The sequence below is a fragment of the Chiloscyllium punctatum genome, chromosome 5 (genome assembly GCF_047496795.1).
Source record: "Chiloscyllium punctatum isolate Juve2018m chromosome 5, sChiPun1.3, whole genome shotgun sequence".
Lineage (NCBI taxonomy): Eukaryota > Metazoa > Chordata > Chondrichthyes > Orectolobiformes > Hemiscylliidae > Chiloscyllium > Chiloscyllium punctatum.
Genome location: NC_092743.1, coordinates 44,097,400 through 44,121,349, shown reverse-complemented (window position 1 = coordinate 44,121,349; position 23,950 = coordinate 44,097,400). Strand labels below are relative to the sequence as shown.

At 38.9% G+C, this 23,950-nt stretch overlaps 1 protein-coding gene across 2 annotated transcripts in view; it reads left to right on the top strand.

The window, feature by feature from the left end:
• The first annotated feature begins 5,226 nt into the window (after positions 1-5,226).
• The window catches only part of sdc2 (syndecan 2), an 85,343-nt gene continuing 66,619 nt past the window's right edge, over positions 5,227-23,950 (top strand). Inside the window, exons 1-3 of one of the 2 annotated variants that reach the window (XM_072570148.1) lie at positions 5,227-5,378; positions 5,515-5,800; positions 13,933-14,007. In XM_072570148.1, the coding sequence (XP_072426249.1) occupies positions 5,242-5,378; positions 5,515-5,800; positions 13,933-14,007 (498 nt within the window). In that variant the 5' untranslated portion in view covers positions 5,227-5,241. The remainder of the gene's footprint in view (positions 5,379-5,514; positions 5,801-13,932; positions 14,008-23,950) is intronic. The other variant, XM_072570149.1, reaches the window with a different exon arrangement.

Genomic DNA, 23,950 nt, shown 5'->3' with positions numbered 1-23,950 from the left:
ACTCTGGTGACCACTATGACTAGGTCCTTGATTCTCTCAAACCTGCTGCACACTCAATCCCACATATGATGACAGTATTGTTCAGCTTTGCTAGAGTGCACCATCCTTAATCGTGGTCCTAACACTAAAAACACTATTTGAATATATGTAAGGCATAAGATACAACCATTCTGCTGGTAGCAAGGACTTCTTTGAATCTCATCTCATTGTGTCTGTATGAGGGCTCCAGTTGGCAGTCATAAGCAGGACGGAAAAGGAAAACATTCATTCATCAAAAGCCAACCATTCATTCTATGGAATGCCTTATATGTTGTTCCAGAATATAAGAGGCACCAATAGTTCTCCTGAAGTGGGCTATCATATACAGTAATCAATACTAATCATCTTGCTCAGGTAAATTTCAAGATTCCAACATTCAGCTCTTTGGCCAGGTGGACATCTTCTCCTCACCCTAGAGATACAGAAAATCTGACTCCAATTGTAACAGCTCTTGCCTGGTAGAAACCAGATGATGTCGTGGAGATGGGAATGTGAAGAATTGGGAAGGAATGCTACTCAATAAAGTGAAATCACCCACTTTGCCTTGCTTCCTTGCTCTAACAGTAACTTGCTGTTTTGAGGAAGACACTCACAGGAAGGAAGCTAGGTCCTACTTTAAGAAGCAGATCAGGACTAATGGTGCCATTTGGACTCAACTTGCGATGTCAGTTGAAGGCTTGAGCAATGCATCAATGATGGAAGGTAAATAATTGGTCAGAGGAGGCTCAGAACTAAGTTTAAAAGTCTTATTTTGGAATCCCTTATGGGTCAGGAAGTTGAGACTGCTCCTTTGTGTTTCACAAGGAAGTCCCATGCCTCTGCTTACAATGCATCAACTCCCAATTTAAACAGATCATCAAAAGCCAACCATTCATTCTATGGAATGCCTTATATGTTATTCCAGAATATAAGAGGCACTGATAGTTCTCCTGAAGTGGGCTATCATATACAGTAATCAATACTAATTATCTTGCTCATGTCAGCAAAAGTAGTAAGGTCTTCTAGTTTCCAGAGTCAGAGAGGATCTTTGGACTACAGTCTCCTTAGAGAGAGAGATGACTGTTGGTGAGTTTGACCTGAGGGTCAGCACACAAGAAGAAAGTAAGAATTTGCACTAATATTTCAGGACTCCCCAATATTCTTCAACGTGTATAGGACACCACAGTTCACCCTCCTTAGTGAGAATTTGGACAGAGGTTGGATTCTTTCCAACTGGCAAGTCATGAAGATGTTGCTCCTCCGAAATTGGTAGCTGTTTTATGAATCTCTGTGTAGTCAATTAGCTTATTCCCTCTGCTGACAGTATTCATTATACAGCTATCAGATGTAAATAGTCATGGTAATGTTCAAGGTAGATTGAAGATTACTTGCCAACAGTAATCTTGGCAACAGTATAGTTACTGCTTCTCTGGTGAAGTTGAAGCCAAGGATATGTTTCCTCAGAAATCATGGTGAGTGATTCAAATTGGTTCTCATAATTACCAGCTAAATCTTGTGTTTCTCTCAATGGAATTATTACCTTGTATCTCCTGCCATAGAATCCAGAATGGTCAAACTTTTTGCCATAACAGAGGACCTCTCAAAAATTCTAAGTCCCACCACAATCCTGGCATTGGCTTTTCTCATTTTCATGAGGTGGCCTGAGATTTACACATGTGCAATTCACTGTGGCAGCTAGCCACTTGCCTGACTGGCTGCCTTCACTGAAAATAAAGTTTGGAGTCCCTAGTGTCTGAAATCCAGAATTGAGAATTTATCTGGGTATGTGCTTCCAAACAAAGTCAATTAATCTACATCATTTCTGAGCATTAACTGCTATTTTGAAAAATGTTTGACAATTATGAAGAAAATTGAAAATGATGTAGTTAACTAGTTTAATAACTTTCTTGTTTAGGATAATTTTATAATTGACAGTTTTGGTAATGTTCGCATTTATAAAGGCAATGTTGGAGAATGTACTATGTTCGAACAGTTTTCTTGTCCACTGTCATGATTAGCAAAATTCCAAAGTAAGTCATTTGGCTATACCTGATGCCAAATTTTTCCTTGTTTTATTGTTATATAGATCAAGTGCTCTGGGCTAGTGTTGCATATTACCTTGTTGTCTAGAGTAGTAAAAAGCAGTGCTACTTGCAATAAGAGATACATATTCAAATTACACAACATGTCCAAACTGTAGACACCTGTGAGTTTGATACGAAAACAGCAATGTAAACTGCTTTACATTATATCATGCACTGAAGCACATATCTAGAAGTATAAAGTGGTTTCAGGTAGATATTGCCATAACTAAAAAAAAGCCCATCTTCACTACTAGAACAATATGTTGCTGATGTCAGAAAACTGAAATAAAAGCAGAAAGTGCTGGAAAGACTCAGCACCATGATGGCATCTGCGCAGACGGAAACAGGGTGAATGTTTCAGAACTTTTATCAGAACCAACCACGAAAATACAAAATCTATTGTTGTAGTCTCAGTTCATAAATATAACGATCAGTGCATTCTCACTATTAGCTGCTGAAGCTCTAATCTCTCGGATTCCTTTTCTAAAACTGTCCCTTCCTCACTAAAAATGCTCCTTAAAAATTTTAGGATTTTGACCCAGCAACACTGAAGGAACAGTAAATCAGACTGGGAATGACTTAGTAAGAAACCAGCAGTTGGTGTTTCTATGTATTTGCTGTCCTTATCCTTTAGATGATAGTGATCATAGGTTTGAAAGGTGCTGTCTCTGGAGCCTTGGTGAGTTTCTGCAGTGCACCTTGTGGATGGTACATACTGCTGCCACTAGCGGCAGTGATGGAGGTAGCGATTGTTCATGGTTGTGGTATCAGTCAAGGAAGCTGCTTCGTCCTGGATAGTGGTAAGGTTCTTGAATGTTTTTAGAGCTGCATTCAACAAAGCACCTAGGGAGGAGTCCATAACTTTCTTGATTTGTGCCTTGTGGATTGTGCCAAGTTCTGGGGAGTCAGGAGGTAAATTACGCAAAGGACTCATAGTTTCTGACTTACACTTGGAGTCACAGCATTTGTATGGCTTGTCTACTTTAGTTTTTTGTCATTAGTAACCCTCAAAACTTTGAAAGTAGGGATTCAGTAATGGAAGTGCCATTGAATATCAATGGGTGATGGTTGGATTTTCTGTTGCTGTAGATGGTCATTGCCTGGCCCTGTGTCATGCAAATAAATTTTCCACTCATCAGCTCAAACCTGGATATGGTTCAGGTCTTGCCTCATTTGGATGTGGATTACTTTGGTATGTGAGGAGTTATGAATGGTGCTGAAAATTGTTCAATCATCAGTCCCCATCCCCAATGTGACCCTATGATAGAGGGGAGGTTGTTGATGATGCATCATAAGGTGATTGTGTCCAGGACAGCCCGCTGAGGAATCACTACAGAAATGTTCTGGAGTTGAGATGACCAACCTCCAATAATCACAACCAACCTCCTATGTGCCAGGTATGATTCTGACCAGCTGAGAGTTTTCCTGATTCCCATTGACTCCAGTTTTGCCAGAGCTCCTTAATGTCACACTTAGTCAAATGTGGCTTTGTTACCATTCTCATTTCATCTCTGAAATTTAACTCTTTTGTCCATGTTTGAACTTAAGCTGTAATGAGTTCAGGGAGCTGAGTGGTTTATATGGAACCCAAACTATGTATCATGGAGTCATTGAGGTGAGCAAGTTATTATTAAGCAAGTGTTGATTGATAACACTGTTGATGACACTTTCCATCACTTTTATAGATGACAAGGGTAGACTAATGGGTCATAATTGAATTGAATTTGGCTTGCTTTTCATGCAAATGACATACCAGGGCAATTTTCTGTATTGATGGTTAGATGCCAGTAATGTAACTGCATTGGCTGCAGACATGGCAGGTTCTGGAGCACAAGTCTTCAGTATTATTGCCATAATGTTGCCAGGGCCAATAGCCTTTGCAGTATCTAGTGCCTCCAGACTTTTCCTGCCATGGGGTGGAGTAAATCAAACCAGCTGAAAACTGGAATCAAACTTAAACTGGAAACAAATCAAACCACCAGAGGAGGTTGAGATGAATCATCTACTGGACTGAACATAGTTGTGAATGCTTTAACTTTACCTTTTGCACTGCTATACTGGGCTCCCCCAATGTCGAGGATGGGGATACTTGAGGAGTTATTAACAGTAAAGTTATTGGTGAATTTAAATTCAATTCTGGACGACAGAAAAATAATGATATTTGTAGTAGAGAAGCAACTTCACCCAAAGTGAAATTCTAAAAATAAACGTTTACGCAGCCCATGCCATTTGTTGCAAACATCGGGCCATGCGTAGCGGTATTTTGCGACATTAAGTTTATTTTTTGACGCACGTCCTTTGAAAACATTTCAAAATATGTACGAACATGAAGTACGGTCTTTCAAGAAATCTGAATATCGGTCTGTGCCTGATCTGTTTAAAAGATAAGCAAAATGTAAATTGTTTCCACTTTTCTACTCGGAGCACTTGTTTGTTCATATTTGTACATTCATGTAATTTGTAGGAAGAAGTACCCTATCAGTCTTAGCGCAGTTAGATTGTCAGATTCACAAAACTTTTTCTTTTTTTTCTTTTTTAAAAGAAAATCCATTGGTTTCTGTAGGCAATGAATCTTCACTTCAACAAGAGGGTCCCCTGAAAAAAGAAAACACAACGCGCACGAGGCTGTGTAATGAACCAAAAATGTTTGACCAACATTTTAGTTTTATTGAGAGAAAGGTGGGAAACTTCAGTCAACAACCTTTCGTCGGTCACTCCTCCTGAAGAAACACCAGCCTCTTCCCCCCCTGAAGTGCGCAACTCCATTTTGAACTAAAACGACAAAAAGAAAATGCTGGAGAGCTGAAACACCAGCAGAAATTGCTGGAGAAACTCCGCAGGTCTGGCGGTATCTGTGGGGGGGGAAGAAAGCAGAGTCAAATGAGTTCACACTGAAGAGTTCTGGGGAAGAGCCGAGATGTTTAACTCTGCTTTCTGCCCACAGATACTGCCGGACCCGCTGAGTTTCTCCAGCAATTTCTATTTTTAAGCAGCTAGTTTAGGTGCCCCCCCCCCCCTGTATCTATTCAGCACCCATCTCGTGCAATGGACTGGACAAAATAAAATACCCTGCAACGCTGCGACTCACCTCCCCAGTCCGCTATCTGGGCGGCGCTGCAATGCTTTATCGCCATTGGCCATGTCAAGCAAAATCAAGCTGCCCCCGTTCAGACGAGCTGCGCACGCGTCTGCTCCACTCAATGAGCGTTCCCCCCCCCCCCCCCCCACTTCAATCGAGCTGCCGAGGCTCAGAGGAGGTTGCTCCGGGAGCTTTAGGTAAGACGCGCCACAGTCTCTGGAGAAGAGAGCGTCGCCTTTAGTGGTTTTCTTCGGTCTGCGTGCAGTTGTGCCGATCGAAGCGCTGTTACTTGAGATACATGCTCACGATTTGCATTGCATTGCCTTGAACTAGGGCGGGAGAATTTGAGGTGGACTGCGCGAGGATAAAGTCCGCGGAAGAATATTTCTGTCCAGGAGGAGGAGGAGGAGGAGGTTTCTTTGCGGGAGAGTTTGTGGACTCGCGAGGCTGCAGGCTCGGCCGGGAGAAGCCGGGCTTCGCCCAGAGAACGCGGCGTGATCCCCGGGACATTCGAGACGCGCGAGCGCCCCGTGCCGCGAGCCCAACGGTCAGCGGCTGCAGGATGGAGATCGCCTGGCTCCTGACCCTCACACTCTGTACTCTGGCACACGGAGAGCTGGTAAGTGCTTTAAAAACACACACACACACACAAGAGTCTTCAGTTCCCCCCCCCCCCCTTCTGCCCCGCGCTGCTGATGGGGGGGGGGCGGGGAGAGAGGTGGGAGAACTTCCCCCCCCCCCCCCCCCCCCTGATGTGCAGGAGTCAGAGGGAGATGTGCAGGATCGCCGAGGGATAACTGTGTGTGTGAGAGAGAGAGAAGACACTCGTCACCACACATTTTTGTAACTTTCTCTGAAGGGTACGGTTCATCTCTCTCCTCATACATGTTTCCGATCGTTACTGAAAGAAACGGGCTTCAAACTTCTGAGCGGTCGTGATAGACAACAGACTTTGACAAGTCCAGTGTGAAAATAAATCACATTTTGGATTGAATATGAACTAACCTTCTGTGTCTGGGTTGCCCTCCTGTTTAGACTTCATCCTCATCATATTCGGAATTTTCGACCCTTATTCCACCCCCCACCCCTTAGTTTGTTTTTGGTTATGGCCCGATTGGGTGAATTGGAACCAAATAAAGGGATCGATATAGGACACTATGGCGAGTCTTTTACAGAGCGCTGTAACATTCCCTCATGTACTGTATACATCCTTTAATCCCCCACCGTACAACGGGAGGACAGAAGTAGTTTCGCCTGAGGCTGTGGAAAGCAGATTGCATCAAATTAATTCCCCTGGTCGCCGACTGAAAGGATCAAGGCACAGGCTAACCTGTTAAAAGAGGAGCGAAGCGTATAATGAGCTCCGGAAGTAAGGAGAGCTTGGTGGGGGCGGGAGACAACTTGGGCACAAAGTTGCTGTGTGTGTGTGTGTGTGTGTGTGTGGGTGGGGAAGTGCAGGTGGGCTCTGTTTTTGGGACTGCTGTGCAAAGCCTTTAGATGGCGCCTGAGATTTCTTAGCGCCTAGTTTTATCTAAAATACAGGACTGTTGGAATGTACAACACCACAAATGTTAACTTGCTGCAACCAAGTTGTTGCATCAGTAATTTTCTGCATTGTGTGGGATATTGTTCAGTTATGCGTTAGGCTATCTCTGCATGACTTAAAGCTCTTTGAATAGAGGAAAATTCAACGTTGCCGACTAAGAATTACAAAGATCGAATAAACGGAATACGTACAATTACCTGTAGTTCAAATTTGAAATTTAAACACTGAAACCATTTCTGTTCTGCATCGAGTATCTTCTGCACTGGAAAATAAAATATTTGACATGGATGTTCTCAGTGACAACTGTTTTTGATCCGTGAATAAGAATTTAACTATGCATAGCTCACCGAAGAATAGACCTGCCGCAGTGTGAATATTTGTCAGCCAGTCTGGCGGCTTCTAAATATAATTTGTGCAGCAGGCTATTCCAGTAACTGCATAATTCGAAAGACACTGAAGAACTTGTTACTCCTTTAAATATAAATCATTTCCCTAAATGAAATTGATTTCTGTCTTTTATCTCTGAATAAGAACTGTGCTGAACTACTGTAGCGTTATTATCAATTCAGTTTTGTATAGTTTACTAGAGGGCATATTATATATTACTTTGAAAATATTTCATAAAAACTGAAGGAACTTGAACAAGAAAAGGCCATTTGGCCCATTCAGCCCTATATCACCTTTACTGTGTTGGAAACATTGCTATGCCCAGTAATTTATTATTTTTGAAAACTGGATGACATTCCTAAAACATGGTTTGTAACACAATTCCTGTAAAATATATTTGATCTTTCCAGCACATTCTAGAAAGTAGAGGAGTGCAGGCTATCTTTGTAGAATTCCTTTCAATAAGTACTACTACTTAGTAATTTTCACTAAGAAATAGCACAAGAATTATCAATTACAATTTTTCCACTTGCTTAAAAATTACTACCTCATTTTTGATAGTATTTTTGGAAGATAAATATTTTTAAATGTAAAAGTTTAAAAATATCCTAAAACTTTGTTTTGAATGAAGTAAATGTATTTGTGTTCTGACTGATAAATGTATTTTCCACTGGAACTCTGCCGTAAATTTAATTTAAAGCAGAAAAAAAGTCTGAATTAGTTTCTAATAAATGTGAATGACCACCAGAAATCGATCAAGTTACAAATCGGACTGAACCTGTCTTGAATACTGTTAGCATTCTGTCTGACACAATTTTAGTACAAAATTGCTGCTTGTTTTTGGCAGAAATGGTAATATACTTGTGTAAAATTTCTTCTTAGACAGATTTTCTGCATCATGTCTTGTGTCTGTCTACTTTGCATTACACGTGTTCTTAGTGCGTCCCTGTTTAACTAGTTGGAAGATCTAGAACCAGGGGATAATAGTCTCAGGTCATGAGTAATTAGCTCTGAAATGAGAGAGGATGTATGATGAATCTTTGGAATTTTTTGGTCTAGAGAGCTGTGGACATTAAATTACCGAATATGGTCAAGACTGAGGGTTTGATAGATTTCTACATATTAAAAACATTTAATGGATACAGAGGTAGAGCAGGAAAAGTGTTGCAAGTAACAGATCTGCTAGGATCTCACTGAAGGGCTGAATGGTCTACTTCTCCTGTTTCTGATGTTCCATACTTCAGCTGAGTATTTCCAGCTTGTAACTGATAGGGAAGTTGTGACTTGATAATGCTGGAATGCATCACTTGAAGACCAAGTACAAAAGTAGTAAATCTGTATCCGGTTTGTGAAGTCTACCAACATTGGAGTGCAAAAAGACAAGCAACTGGTGTTCAATCTCTGCACTTGGAACTGTGGAACTGCCATTGAATGCGCTGTGATTCATGCTCAAGTGGATGAGGAAAGCAATACTAGTTAACATGTGCATCTTGCATTGCTTATGTGCTACTTGGTAGAAGCTCTTCATATTACATATTGAAGTCTCAAATCTACACATCAGTTTTCTGGCCAATTAATGTCTATTGTTAAGTGAGCATCTTTGGCATATAGGTGTCTCAAAGTGGCATAACCTGGCAGGGACAGTTGGAATCAAGGCAGTCCTTTGTGTCCAATTTAGTAATCTTGAAACAAGTAGATCCCCTGCAGCCAAAGGAACTGATCAAGCGGTTTGATTCACTGATGGAACTCAGGAGCAGGATTTTTCTGACTTGGATGTCCCAAGGCTGGCCTCTGAACAAATGGCGCATAAATTGAGCATTTTAACTCATTAATTGAGCAGTAACCAATCCTGAAGTCTCAACTTGTTGATCTGTGTCTTGATTTTCCAGACTGTGTGGGGGAAGTCTCTCTCTCTCTCTCTCTCTCTCTCTCTCTCTTGAGGATATGTATTAGGCAAGGGAAAGTCTGTCTTGGTTTGTATGCCTGTCAAATGCCTACAGCAAATTCAGCCTTTTGGGGGGAATCTTGATTTAAGATCTGCATCTTTTGAGATGGTGGTGAAAAGTGAAACTTTCAAGTATAGTTAAGACAGATGTTTGAACTAATAAAGTGAATACTCAAAAGATTCACTAATTTGAATTTACTGAAGGGAAGATACTCAAGTAACTTGCATTTTTAAAAAAAAAGATTAAATCTCTGAATTCTTGCTTGTTGGGAATATTTCTGTTTCAAATGAAGTTTAAAAATACAATATTCTCATTATTTTTTTCTCTGCTGCTTATTGTTTGTTTTGTCCCCTGTATGAGCCTCCACATCTTTTAATTGAGAAAGTAAACTTAAGAGGGTGAAAATCCCAAATGAAATGTAGGGAAAAGACTTGCATTTATATAGCTCTTTTTCAAGGCTGCTAGATGATTTGAAGCATGTTTCATAAGACTATACATGGTGGACTTCAGTCATTCAGCTCATCAATTCTGCTCCACCATTCACTGAGATTACAGTTGATTTCATAATACTCAACTTCAGTTTCCTGCCTTTTCCCCATAACACTTAATTCTCTTATTAAAAGCAGCTATCTCAGCTGTGAATATACATGATGATCCAGCCTCAGCAGCCTTCAGTGGTGAAGCATTCCACGGATTCACTATCCTCTGAGAGAAAAATTCCTCCATCTCTATCATAAAGGTCTGACTGCTTATTCTGCGACTATGCCTTCTGGTCCTAGAGTCACCCTTGAGGAAAAACAACGTGGCCTCCTCTGCCCTATCCAATCCTTTTAAGAATCTTGTATGTTTCAATAAGGTTGTCTTCCATTCTTGTATTTTCCAATGAGTACAAGCCCGAACCACTCAACCTCTCCTCACAAAACAGTCCCTCTTCTGACTGGTATCGGCTGAGTAAAACTTCTCTGGACTGTTTCCAATGCTAGTATATCTTTCATTTTTGAAAGGGCCCACAACTGTTTACAGTATGTCAGCTGTGGTCTTGACTGGTGACTTGTATACTTTTAACAACACCACTGCTTTTTTACTGCATTCCCTTTGAAATAAAGGCCAAATTTCCATTTGCCTTACTATGTACTTTTTGAAATGTAATCTCTGTTGCAGTGTAGTACAATTTGCAGCAGCCAATATGAGCGCTCAAGTGTTTCTCAAACAACAATGTGATAAAGATCAGAAAAACTGGTGTTTGAGGGTAAATATTGCCCAAAACAGCAGGATTAATTCCCTTGCTCTTCTTCACAATGGTCCTGTCGATTGTTTTACCTGTGGCATCTCTGGCAGTGCAGCACTGCAGATACTGCACTGGAGTAGCAGCTTTGATTTTTGTTTCGTGCTCTGTAAGCTTGAAGTTGGATCTTGAGTTAGGCAGGACAACAACAGAGTACATTCTACAACATGACACCCATCCAGGCATCAGTCAATACTACTGTCTTTTATTAGATTCACTTCATTCAATACACCACAAGGAAATCATTTTTATGGAGAGCTTATCTATTTAAACCTTTCCATCCTTTTAAAAAACATTTTTGTTTTTGAATGAAAAAATTGAACCATTCACCAAATGTCCACATTTGGTGAAACTAAACCATTTGAGGATATGGGACAATATGAAAGGAAAGATTTTCTGTAATTCCTTAACAGCTTATATTTTAAAGCAAATAATCCAGTGCCTCTGTGATATATGAAATGACAATCACTGAACTTTGTAGATTTAATTTCAGTCAATAAATTTACATGCAATTATGTTAATTTTCCAGTGCTGCATTTTTAAAATTAATTTTGATTTTGTGCCTTTTATTTTAGAATTTGATATTTTGTTTTCCTTGCTGTAATATGCAGCATCTTTCAGCAGCATGAAATAAAAAAAATCAGCTGCAATTAACTTTTTTTTACAACTGCTGTGTGTTAAAATTAATGTCTGAAGTTCATTGTTGTGGTTCTGTTCGCCGAGCTGGCAATTTGTGTTGCAGACGTTTCGTCCCCTGTCTAGGTGACATTCTCAATGCTTTGGAGCCTCCTGTGAAGCGCTTCTGTGATCTTTCCTCCGCCATTTGCAGTGGTTTGAATCTGCCGCTTCCGGTTGTCAGTTCCAGCTGTCCGTTGCAGTGGTCGGGACATTGGGTCCAGGTCGATGTGCTTATTGATTTGAATCTGTGGATGAGTGCTATGCCTCTAGGAATTCCCTGGCTGTTCTCTGTACAGAGAACAGCCAGGGAATTCCTAGAGGCATGGCACTCATCCACAGATTCAATGTCCCGACCACTGCAACGGACAGCTGGAACTGACAACCGGAAGCGGCAGATTCAAACCACTGCAAATGGAGGAGGAAAGATGACAAGAAGCGCTTCACAGGAGGCTCCCAAGCACTGAGGATGTCACCTAGACAGGGGACGAAACGTCTGCAACACAAATTCCTAGCTTGGCGAACAGAACCACAACAACGAGCACCCGAGCTACAAATCTTCTCTCAAACTCTGAAGTTCATATTGCCAGCTGAACTGAATTTTTGAATTTGAGTTAGTTAGCATAAATGCAAATAAGACTAAGAAAAGGAAAGTTTTTTTTGGGGTATATAGGCAAAGCTACTTTTCTACAGTCATAGATCCCTACAGTATGAAAGCAGGCCATTTGGCCCATTGAGTCCACCCCTCTCATCTGAAGACCATCCCACCCATAACCACCCCAACCTTTATCCCTTTTAACCCTGCATTTACAATGGTCAATCCACCTAACTTGCACATTTTTGATCAGAACATTTGGAGAAAACCCATGTAGATACAGAATATGTAAAGTACATGCAGACAGTTGCCCAAGGGTGGAATTGAACCCAGGTCCCTGGTCTTGTGAAGTAGTAGTATTAACTATTAAGACACCATGCCACCTATTGTCCATCCAAAGTCATTTGGGGAAAATGCTGTTATTTATCCTTAAATAATTGCAGTCCTATCCTGAAGGTACTTCCATCAAGATATTAGAACTTCCAGGAAATTTAATCCAGCAATCAATAGAATGACAGTATGTGTCTGAAACGCAGGACATTGAAAGTGATAATGTGCTGTTTGATGTTGATGCACCTGTCCTTCTTGGTGATGCTGGTGGTAGATGAGCAGTACTGTCAAAACTCTCTTAGTGAGTTACTGAAATATATATGTGTGAATTGTACACTGCAGCCCTTGTAAGTCAGAGGTGGAGTAGATTAAGATGGTTAACTCCATTGATAGAACAATTTTGGATAGAACCGAACACTGTCATCAGTCCTACCCCCAAAAATGTGACGAAGAGGTGATGTTGAGAAGAAAATGCTTGCAGGGAGAACAAGTGGTATGTGTACATGGGCTTCAAGGACTGTCCGACCACATTGAGCAAAAACATATTTTTACAGCTGGCCCTTCTTGGCCAGCATTTTTCTTAAACTGTTGCTCACTTGAGTGAACAACTAATTTCTGTCGAACATTTATCAATGTATCCATTCACAAGTAAATCTAACTTTTATTTGAAATATTGAATCTTGGAGGTCAGTGCACTCACTTTGATTTCTTCTTTGCTCTGGGTACTCCCCAGACAACAACAAATATTTCCAGAAATAGTCAGGTATCGCAGAACGTCAGTTTAAACGTGGTCTTCCTATTTTAATTGATAAATTCTCTGGGAAGATACCAAAATCAATGAAAGTGCTTATTGTTAGAGGTGAGGCCACGAAAGTATTAACTTTGTCATTCCTATCATTAACAACTTCAAAGTTGAGGGCTGGGTAGGAAGGTAAGGGATTGTGGTGGGATCAGTTATTTTCTTCTTTGCTTCTCCTTTTTCATCTTTGATTTGCCAGAAAATGAAAATTTAGATGTGCTCTCTGGGACAGTTCAGTACGGGTATCCTTACTATGCTCTTATTATGGACTTTTCAAAGGCAAACTTGTATAAATTTGACTAATTGAATAGTGATTTTGCAACTCACTAGGTCGCGTGTCTTCAATTAAATCATGTCTCCATTTAATGTCTAGGGTTGATTAGATGACAAGTAAGAGTTGAGATAGAAAAAGGTCTGAATCTAGTTGGTTACAAAATTTGGGAGAACCTTATTACTTTCTGTCGAAGATATATTTATGAAGAAAAACTGGAGCTCTTTCAATATCTATTAAGCAGCAAGGTTATGAAGATTCATTTGAATCCTCCCATTATGCAATGTTTGAAGTAGTAGAATTACAGTGGGATAAGTACTATTTAGACATCTGACCACATAGTTAATTTGGTTACATTGATTATATTTTGTACATTTTCACTTTTGGTTTATAAGAGGTTTGTTTCAGTAAGCTATAATTGCAATGTATTGAGCTGGTTTGGATGCCCCACCTTCAATTTAAAAACACCCCAACACTTGAGAATTCAGAAAAATATACATGGATCATTCCAAGGGAGTAAGTGTACCATTTTGGACAATTCTGCTCATCAAATGGGAGTTATTCCAAAGAGAACTTTTTGAACTTGATGTATGGATATAATAGTTCAAGCCTTTCAGAGCTGAATTATCTAGAGTCCATTCCTGCCTCTACTATATTTGGGACTTTGCAGTCCACATACGTCAAAGATGGAATATACATTTCGTTATTTCTTTACCTGTTGCTTTCCTATTATGTGTGCACATCCGGTCAATGTCATTTCTTAACTTCTTGATTTTTCCTTGTAGTTGTGCTTTTACATGGCAAGTTCTGGTATCTTCAATTTTAGGTTGAATACACTATTACATGTAATTGGTTTTTCTATCAAAATATTTTCAAATCAATCTGTTCAGAAATGTTATTATACACCTGTGACACAGGTAGGACTTGAACCCACACCTCCTGGTTCAGATAGAGACACCCCTGCACTACAAGAGCCTCTTTCTCTGTCAAAGGTTAGTAGCTATTAGGTGCTGTCACTAACCCTTTCTTTACTGAATCTAAGGGCCCTTTTTGGTTTGCTTGGGTAGAGCCTGATACATTAGTGGCATTTGTCTTAACAACAAGATGTATTTTATTGCATGACTGCATGTTATATTGTTTAATTTGGCATTATTGCGAAGATGTGTCAGGAGTCAAGCTGACGTGCCTGATCCTAAAAGGAATCTTGAGCTAGACACTCGAATTAACCAGCAAAGATAGTTTAACATCATTGGATTGGGTGGAGTCTAATGCAGTGTCCAGCATTAATCCTTTCAAAACCATACCTTCATATGGTGTAGTCTTTTTATTGAAATTAAGGGATTTGAATGTAACCTTTTTAACTTTGGATAATTTTGACAGTACCATTTTGATTTGGATGATCCAATAACTAAAGCAGCAAGGTTTTATGTTAGAACTGATGCCTTAGTATTAAAAATACTCAGGAGTAATAAACATTTTTAAATGAAACAGATCCTCTCGTATTAAATTAAGATATTAAATGTGGACAATGATTTACTCTGAAGAATTTCCAATCATTAAAATTTGTTTTTCTTAATCTGCAGTTTCAGTATTTAAAACATAAATAGAAAATTGTTTGATTAAATTAGGATTTTATCTCTGAAAAGTAGCTAGGTAAGTTAGACTTCTGTTTTGAGAACTGCCCTGCCTGGAGTTGTTTGCAAGTTGTATGTTGTGCTAAAGAATGGGATTTTAATGGTAAAATGTTAAAGGAATGTCAAATTTGTTTGGGAAGCTGTCACGTAACTCTGTACCTTCTAGTGTGTTGCCAGCTTACTCAAAATAAATATTCTCAAGGGAACTGATGATTCAACCTTGACTTGAGATCAAAGTAGTCCAAAAAGGTTTGGCACATGAATCTTGGAAAGACGAGATCAAGTTTGCATGGTAAAAATACACATTAGTCTCGTGTGGACCTTGGGGGAACGTTATAGTGCCAACAGAATCAGTGCTTGAGGGCCAACATTATCTGTGACCTAATTTCATTTGCTTCTCATTCTGTACTTTGCTATCCTGCCATTGTATATTTATATTTATTTTGAGAGGAAGTGAACTATTTGCTTGATGTTTTTTAACCACGTGAATAACTTTCTTTGTATGCATATATAAATTGTTGTTGTTAGATGCTGAGATTGTTGCAGTTGAGGCTTTATCCTAACACTTGAGGCAAGGAAATTTGTTTTTACCCAGTTGGCCAATGAAGGCAATTTCTGCAAGCAGTCAGTGCCTTATATAAACCAAAACTTGCACCAGTAAATATGTCTGAGATGGTATGTCGAGGATTAACAATGATCCTTTTATTAGAATATCAGCTACTGGAAGCCATGGAATGTGCACACCACATTCTCTTTACTCCTGTGAAAGATTGAAAATACCAGATTAAAAACCAAGAATACTAGGAAATGCATCTGATTGAATTAATTCATGCTAATATACATATACAGTTTAAAACAATGGGATTTAAGTATTAGAAATCCTTTTATAAATAACTTTAGAAATGACCCAACATAAAAATCTTTCTTTCATTTTCATAATGCAGTTTTGTATGCATAACATGAATTTTGATCGAATTTTTCACAATGGCTACATATTGACATTAAAACAGTGTCTTTTGAAATCCACAGACAAACTGAGAGCCTAATGGTGTTGAACCTTATGGGGAAAGATATTACTGCCTTTGATCAAACATTTACCATTAATAATTCTGCAATCAAAGACTATATCGCTGCTCTTGTAATCTAAACATATAAACAACCTTGGAACCCATGAGTCGTGAATTGAACAAAGATAGACTTTGTCTTAATTTTTTTTAGTATGATTTCTGTTGTTATTATAGCACAGAGTATAGTGACTTTAACATTTCTCACTACCTTTTGTAAAAATACAAGTGACAATAAATTACTATTCTGTTCAATTTCATAATAGATGTGAGACAAATTGTCATATTTCTGGAGGGTTTTATAACAAAGGGTACAAATTCAAGATCAGTTTCTACTGCTTTTGTCTGCTTGTGCACTTGGGTCATTTTGCGGAAAATATTAAAAGTTTCTTTTAGAAGTGTGACTGAAGTCAGTTTTTGTGTCAATTTTGCCTGTCTGTCTAAAGCCATATTATGGTACAACAAATCTATTTGTCTCATTGGTTGAATTAAGTTAGGGAGAATTGTTAAAAGCTGTAACAGTTGCTGCAGTTGGTTTAATGTTTAATTATTAAGTTTATTTTAGCTGTGCTGTATTTATTTTATTCTCAGTGTATTAATGTTGCATTCATACATTATCCATTGTTGATTACTCTGAAAAGGTAATTACGACTTTTCTTTAATCACTGCATTAATCTTTTGAGACAAATAGCAAGCCACTTGGCCAATTGTTTCAATAGTAGTCACTCAAATAAATCATGCCTTTCAGGGTGTAAAGAGAACTCTTATGTTGAATATAGTGTGCAAGACCAGTCAATCCATATCTTTTCCACAAGTTGCTTACCACCTGATCTGTTGGAGATAATACCTGATGAAAGCTTAGAAAATTCTTATACAGGAAGGATGTTTTCCTTGGGTGGGTAGTCTACAACCAGGGGACACAGACTCGGAAGAAGGGACAAAGTATTTAGGACTGGGAGGAGGAGGAATTTCTTTAATCAGGATGGTGAGTCTCTGGAATCCTCTGCATCAAAGAGCAGTGGAAGTTTAGTCATTAAGTGCATGATAGAAATTGATTTGATCTTTAGAAATAGCTTTGCTGGAAATAGGCAATCCAAGAAAGATGGGATTGAGCTACATGATAACTCATGGTCTAGAAGGGATGAGTACCTTGAGCTAAATGAATTACTCCTGCTTCCATGTTGCTAATTCAATGTTCTTTGTGGAAAATCCTGTAATTGTTCTTTGATGTCATAGGCTTTGTAACCCCAAAATAATCAAGTTGGCCTTGACTGGTTTACCATATTTAGTCTATTAGACTCAGTACATCTGTAATCATAATGTAAATGATATTTATCTTCGCTGCTTAGCTTCATGGGCTGGGAATATATTTTGCCAGCTCTGAAAACTTTGCTCCCCCACAGTGATTTTTGGGTCATTAATTTTGAACACTCCTTTTCAATTATATATTCCATGAATATTTTACTCATTGTTTATGTACTTTATGCATTTTTGGAAATTTAACCAGAGTTATCCAAGCTTGGGAGAGATTACTTTCCCCAAGGCATTAATTCATCATTTCCTAAATGCTTTATAAAGCTGGTCCAGACGTCAGTCATTTCTTGGGGGTGAAGGATTTTTTTTTCTGAAAGCCACTTCCATGATTGAATTCTTACCAGCATTGTTCTTATGTTTCAGTTCAGAGTTCACAATTCAATTTGAGTAATGTAAATGTGCATTTATATTGTAAATTACTTTTTGTATAAATTAATATTAACACCATTAAATTTTGCATATAATGCCAGAATAGGATCCTACCAGATTCTGCCCATCACAAGTAGGATTTCTTGGAGGAAGGCATCACAGATTGCTTTGCTTTGATTTTGACATTCTGAAGAATTGAAATTCTGTGATCTGTCATATCTGTTTTGATATGAATCATTGTGATGCAGGAGGAGATAATGTGATACATCATGTCTGGTGCTCGCAGGATTTAAACTCAAATGCCATCTCTGACCTCAGTTCTTTCTTTCTTGCAGTTGTCTCTTAAAACTCTATCCTTCTAATTCTTGGTCCATTTTAAGATGGAACAGTTTTTCCCTATCTACCCAGTCATAACTGGCATGGTTTTGAAAATGACTATCAAATTTACTCTTGGCCTTCTGTTGCCAAGGGGAGCAATCCCAATGTTTTCAGTCTTTCCTTGAAACCATTCTTAAAAACTTGTTCTGCATTCTGTCTGGTAAATCTATCCAATAATGTGGAACCCAGGGCTGTAGACCATACTCTATCTGCGATCAACTACTGATATATAATAGGTTCATTATTTCTCTGCTCCAGTATTCTATTACCCTATTTATGGAGCTTAGAGCATTTAACAGCTGTGCCTACTTGTCCTGCCACATTTGAGTTATATACTCCCAGGTCTTTCTGCTCCTGCACATGCTTTAAAGGAAAGAGTACTATACTATTCTGACTCTCCATGTTCTTTGTTCCCAAGTATCTCTCTCAGATTTCTCCTTTGAACTTCACTTGCCATCTATCCACCCACTCCTCCAATATGTCAGTGCTCTTTTGAAGTTCTATACTGTCTTTCTCATAGTTTACAGTACTTACAAGTGTGTTGTCTGAAACCTTTGAAATTGTACACTGTATATCAAGATCTAGATCATTTCTATATATATATATACAAAATATAGCAAGGGTCCCAATATTGTCGCCTGGGAAACTCCTCTACAAACTTTGTTCCAGCTCAGAAAGTAAATACGATACCATTTCTGTTTCCCATTCCACACTGCTTTTGTCTCCTTTATTTCATGATTATCACTTCCCCATGAGTCTGTTCTATTGTTCTGTATCCTAGGCCTTTTGAACGTCTATGAACACCATGTCGACAGCTTTATCCTCCTCAATCCTCCCTGTAACTTTTTTTCCCTTTTTTAAAAAAATACTTCGTTATTTAGTTAGACATGACTTTTTTTTTACCCGCATAACAAATTCCTGCTGTCTATTCTGAATCAACTGTCCCTCTTCCATGTGACAATTAATTCTATCCTAAATAATTGTTCATAGAAGTTTTCTCACTACCAAAGTTAAATGATTAATCTGTAATTGCTGGACTAGTCTTTGTCTTTGCTCAAAAAAAAGGTTGTAACGTTTGACATTTTCAAATCCTCTGGCACCAACCTGTAATCCACGAAAGATTGAAAGGTAATTGCTAATGGCTCTGCAATTCTTTCTTCAACATTCTTGAATGCACCTCATCTAGTCTGGATGTCTTATCAACTGACAGCTTCTGAACCCCCTCTATTTTGGGTCTTGGGCCACATTCCCCTAAACTGTTTAAATGCATATGTGTGATTTAAAGCAGTGCACAGTATGTTTTGAGCTGGTGTCAGCACATGCAGCCTTTACAGTTATTGTGCTTATAGAAGACTTTGGGATTTCCATTTACACTAGCTGCCAGTCTTTTTTTCACAATCCCTCTTTGGGTTCTCATAGTTGCTTTCTTTCTTCCCTTGAATCTTCTGTTTCCAGGTTGGTTCTCAGTTTGTTTTCTATCTGACCCTTGGCGTAAGTGCACTTTTTTTTAAAAGTAACTTTCCTCTTTGTTATCCAGGAGTTCTGGAATTTTGTCTTTCCTTTTGAGACAATATACCCTGGAATTCTATCATGGAATTGGATCTACTTGAGTTCAATCTAACATAGCAAATGGAAGAATTTTTGAGATCTATGTACTAAATGGTTAAATTTTAACCATTTATGAGAGAGGTCTGTACATTCAAACATGCCTAGATAAACAGAGTTATCCACTGGACAAGACAAACGGGGTTCACAATGGGCTTCTCTCAACAGTGATAATAACAACAGGACTTGCTACCCAGCTGCTTCTAGAACTGGGTGCAATTTATATTTCTTTTAGTTCATAAGGGAATTCTGCTTTTGGAAACTAATTTTGGCAGGAAAGGGCACACCTGAACTCTGCCATGCATTCTCTGAGCAGTCTTTTGCCTAATTGAATTAAACCTTTGTTTATAGACTGGCTTTTGAGTATAAAATATTTTATCTTGTGTTTGCCCCTTATTGCCCTCTGCCTCAGCCTCTACCCTCCACATCAACAAAAGGAAATGCTTGGAAATCTTTATATTATTTTCAGTTCCTCGATTGTACATCTTGACCTTTCTTGGGATAGGAAAATTTAAAAAAAAATTGGTCTTAAGTGGCCAGTTATAATTGTGGGAAAATTGTACTGATGGAGTCACACAATTCCTAGTTAGCATTGATCAATGGTTGCAGAAAATAGCTTGCAGATGTGTAAGTGACCTTGCATTAGCTTTCTTCACTTCCTCTTTTAACTCTATCTCTGCTACAAAAAAGTGCATTGAATATTAAGGCTATTTTGATCAAGAAGGTTCACCAAGGGACTTCTCTCAACGAGCATTAATGCCAAAACAAACAGGAAGTCCATTCTTGCTGAAACAGACCGAGCCCTTCTGATTTTCGCATGAATTGGAGTGTGACTGACAGGAGACATGACATGACCATATTAGCCTGGGCATGTTGACTGCAGATTGAGTGACTACACAGTCTTAAATGCCAGCCTGGTTTGAAAGGTTCTAATCAGGAGGAAAGATACCAATTACTGCAAATAGCACCTTATTATGACACAAGGAGATCCCAAAGCAGTTTATAACCCATAAAGTTCCTGATCTCTTTGCTTCCACGTAAATATTAAACTACTGATATATTCTTCCTTTAACATTGGCGATTCAGGTTTCCTATTAGTTGAGATATAAGTACTTGTAAAACAGCACCGAGGTTGAAGATAGTAATTTATGAAGTACTGCCACATGAGACTAATCTTGGGTTTTCAAAACCAGCATGTTACTGCAGGAAAGGATAACCTAGAGTTTAAGCTACTTGGTTTGAATTTTACATTTGGTTAAATGTCAGCGTTCATGGTGTAGAATTTTCTAACGTCCTTCTTGTAAGAGCAAAACACAAAGTGGAAATGAGGAATTAGGAGAGTTGTCCAAAATCATGGTCGCAAGGTAGATTTTCAGGAAATTATTTTAAAATCTCAATATGAAGTAGAAGCATTAAGGAAGAGCTCTCGAAAATGAGGACCAGACACCTGACAAATGTGAGAAAAGTAAGAACTCCAGATTATCTTTTGCAAAAGATGATTTTAAATATCTTGTACTAAAATCTTAAAATAAACTTGGCTTCTTTGTACAAAATAAGGATTCAAGAGTGAGCTCGCTCTACTGCAATAATCTGTTTGTGACATCAGAAATTGCACCCCCTCAGAAAGGGTTCACTGTAGTTTATAAAATGTGTGCTTATTAAAGATTGGTTTCAATAAGATGAGAACTCTTTGTCCTTGATTCTTGACCCATATATCGTTGAGCGCACGGGAGGGATTTAGGTTATAGCATCTGTCTCCCTTTTCTCTGCTTTTCTGATTTGTCATGAAGCTGTTGGAACCTGAACTTGATCCAACTTGATGGACAAGTTGCTGTGTTGAATAACTGGTACTAGAGTCCTCAAGTTATGAATGTTCATGGTGCTCATGGCCATTTGAGAGTTCAGAAAATCAGATCTGACAGAGGAGACATTTTCTGTCTATGAAGACCTGTGTCCAGTTCATTGTTGTTGGTTTTGTAGGAGTTTTGCTTGAATGCTCAGAACTATGAAGACTATAACTTTTGTCAACAGTCCTCCCATTGAAGTAAGAGGTTGCAGCAGAGACATTGCTGATGGTATTTCTGCAGGCTTGTGTTGCTGGTAAACATTCCAATTCTGTCAGTGGTATGGGAGCATGATGTCATCAACTGGTTTATATAGTAAGACTTGTGTTGATATGCAAGTGCTACCTTTGTTGACAGATGCAAGAGAAATGTTGAACAATGCAAAGAAGTCTCCGTGCATCCATTAACTTGAAGACAACATTTGACTCTCCACTGATTGGAGACAAACCTAATACAAAGGTAGATGCTTGTGGTTTTTAGAGGTCAGTCATTTGAACTCCAGGATACCTCTGCAGAAGTTCCTCAGTGTGGTGTTCAAGGGCCATCCATCTTCAGCTGCTTCTTCAGGACCTTTTGGATAAAAGCCAGAGGTGGGGGTGTTCACTATGTAATGTTCAGTACCATTCGTGATTTCTCAGATACTGAAACAGCCATGGACCAATATTGGGTTAAGCTGACAAGTGTCAAACAGCATTTGCTCCACCCCAGTGCCAAGCATTCATGATCTGCAACATAACCATTGCCACTTGACATTAAGTGGCATTACCATTGCTGATGGTAATATGGTCCAACCATATCAAAATAGTGGCAACAAGAGCTGGTCAGTGACTAGGAATCCTGCGGGGAATGATTCACCACCTGACTCCTCAAAGTCTGTTCGATTCAGTATTATGATCGACAGCTGTTGATATCTTGTAGACAGCATTCACCTAAATGTCAGCCTTGGTTGGATGTTGTCACTTGCTCCTGCAAGAGAAAGTCTTGGGTTCAAGCCTCACTCAAACTATTTCAGGGCAAGATTTTAGGTTGAAGTACTGGGCAGTGAAGTACTGGGCAGTAAGGTGCTGTCAGGGGTTCTGCCAGTAAACACTAAATACTGTCCAACTCAAATCACAAAGTGGTGTTCCTTGTGGGGCTTGTTGAACTGGGATTTCCTGCTGATTTTAGTCAAAGGCCTATTCTGAATTTTTTACTCTTGTATAAAAACCCATAACAATCTCCAAAGAAAATGTGTTAAAAATTGGAAGCTTCACAAGTTCTTTTAATTCATTAAAATAAAATAAAGAACTTGGGATGCTGGCAATCTGGAACAAAAACCAAAATTGCTGGCGAAACTCAGCAATCTTGCAGCATCTATGGGAAGAAATCAGAATTACAAGTCCAGTGAATCTTTGTCAGAACTTTCGCTAGCATTTTTGTTTTTCTTTTAATTTCATTCCAGGTTATTTTTGTTAAAGTGTAATTCTGTAAAGGGCATGGTTAATAAAACATACAAACAAAAGTATTCTAGAACTTCATAAATAGTGGTATGTCTTACAAGAACAGGTGGTTATGATGAACAATAAGATACCAGTTAGATCTCTTGCTGGGTTTTAGTCAGATTTTTACATGGATGGAAAGAAGAGGGAAACTTAACCACTATATAGTAAATGAAAGTGGATTCGTTTGACTTCTGTTTGCTGTTATGTGCTGGAGGTCAAATAGACCAGCTTTGAGGTCTGTAGTTATTCATCAATTGCCAGTAATTAGATGAACAAATTGTAGTTCAGGAAGAAAGGTAAATAAACCTGTCTAAGATTAGGTCATCAAATTATTATGGAAATAAACTTGCTCCCTGTTCCTCAGGACCAATCTCCAAACAAAAACTAACCAGTTAATCAGTCACAATGATTAAAATCTAAATTATCCCAGCTGTATTCATTTCAAAGGTTTGGCAAGGAAGTTAATATTACTTTTGAAATACTGTAGGATGTTTGGTTTTCAGCCTAGAATCAGGTATTAAGAGGCAGGTGACAACACAATGGTTTGTCTTTGAGTCTATCCTTCCCCTGGGGAATACATTGCTCCTACGATCACTTTTCAGGACAGTCCTCCTAAATTGGCTTGTTTGAGAAAGAACAGAAAGGAGAAAAAAAAATCATGAGAGACACAGAACAGAAAAAGGAGTTACAGCAAAAGAGAAAGATAGCTGTGAGAAGTATGATCCTATCACCGTGATGCAGTCAGAATCCGAGAATAGGGAAGATGCGAAAGGAGGGCATTCAGCCCCTCTATATGCATTAGTCTTCTGAGCATTTTAACTTTGTGCCACTCTACTGCCCTTTCCCTATATCATTGCACATTGGGTAGTTATATCTCCTTGAATAACCATCCAACACCTTCCTTAATGCCTCCGTTGAACTGCCTCCATCACATTTCCTGGCACTGCACTCCAGACTGTAACTACTTGCTGTGTGAAATATTTCTTGGCCTCCCTCATCCTAATGTTTGCTTCTTCTGTAAAACACTTTGAGCTGTGTCATCTGATTCTCAGTCCACTTGAGAGAGTGGGAACAGATTTTTCCTATCCACTACTCATTAATTTGAAATTTTTTGTCAAATCTCAGCTTAGCCTTCACATCTCAATGAAAACAGTCCCTCTTCTCCATCTTCCCTCATAACTGATGAATCTCATCATTGAAATCATTCTCATAACCTCTTCTGCACTCTCCAATACACTCACATCCT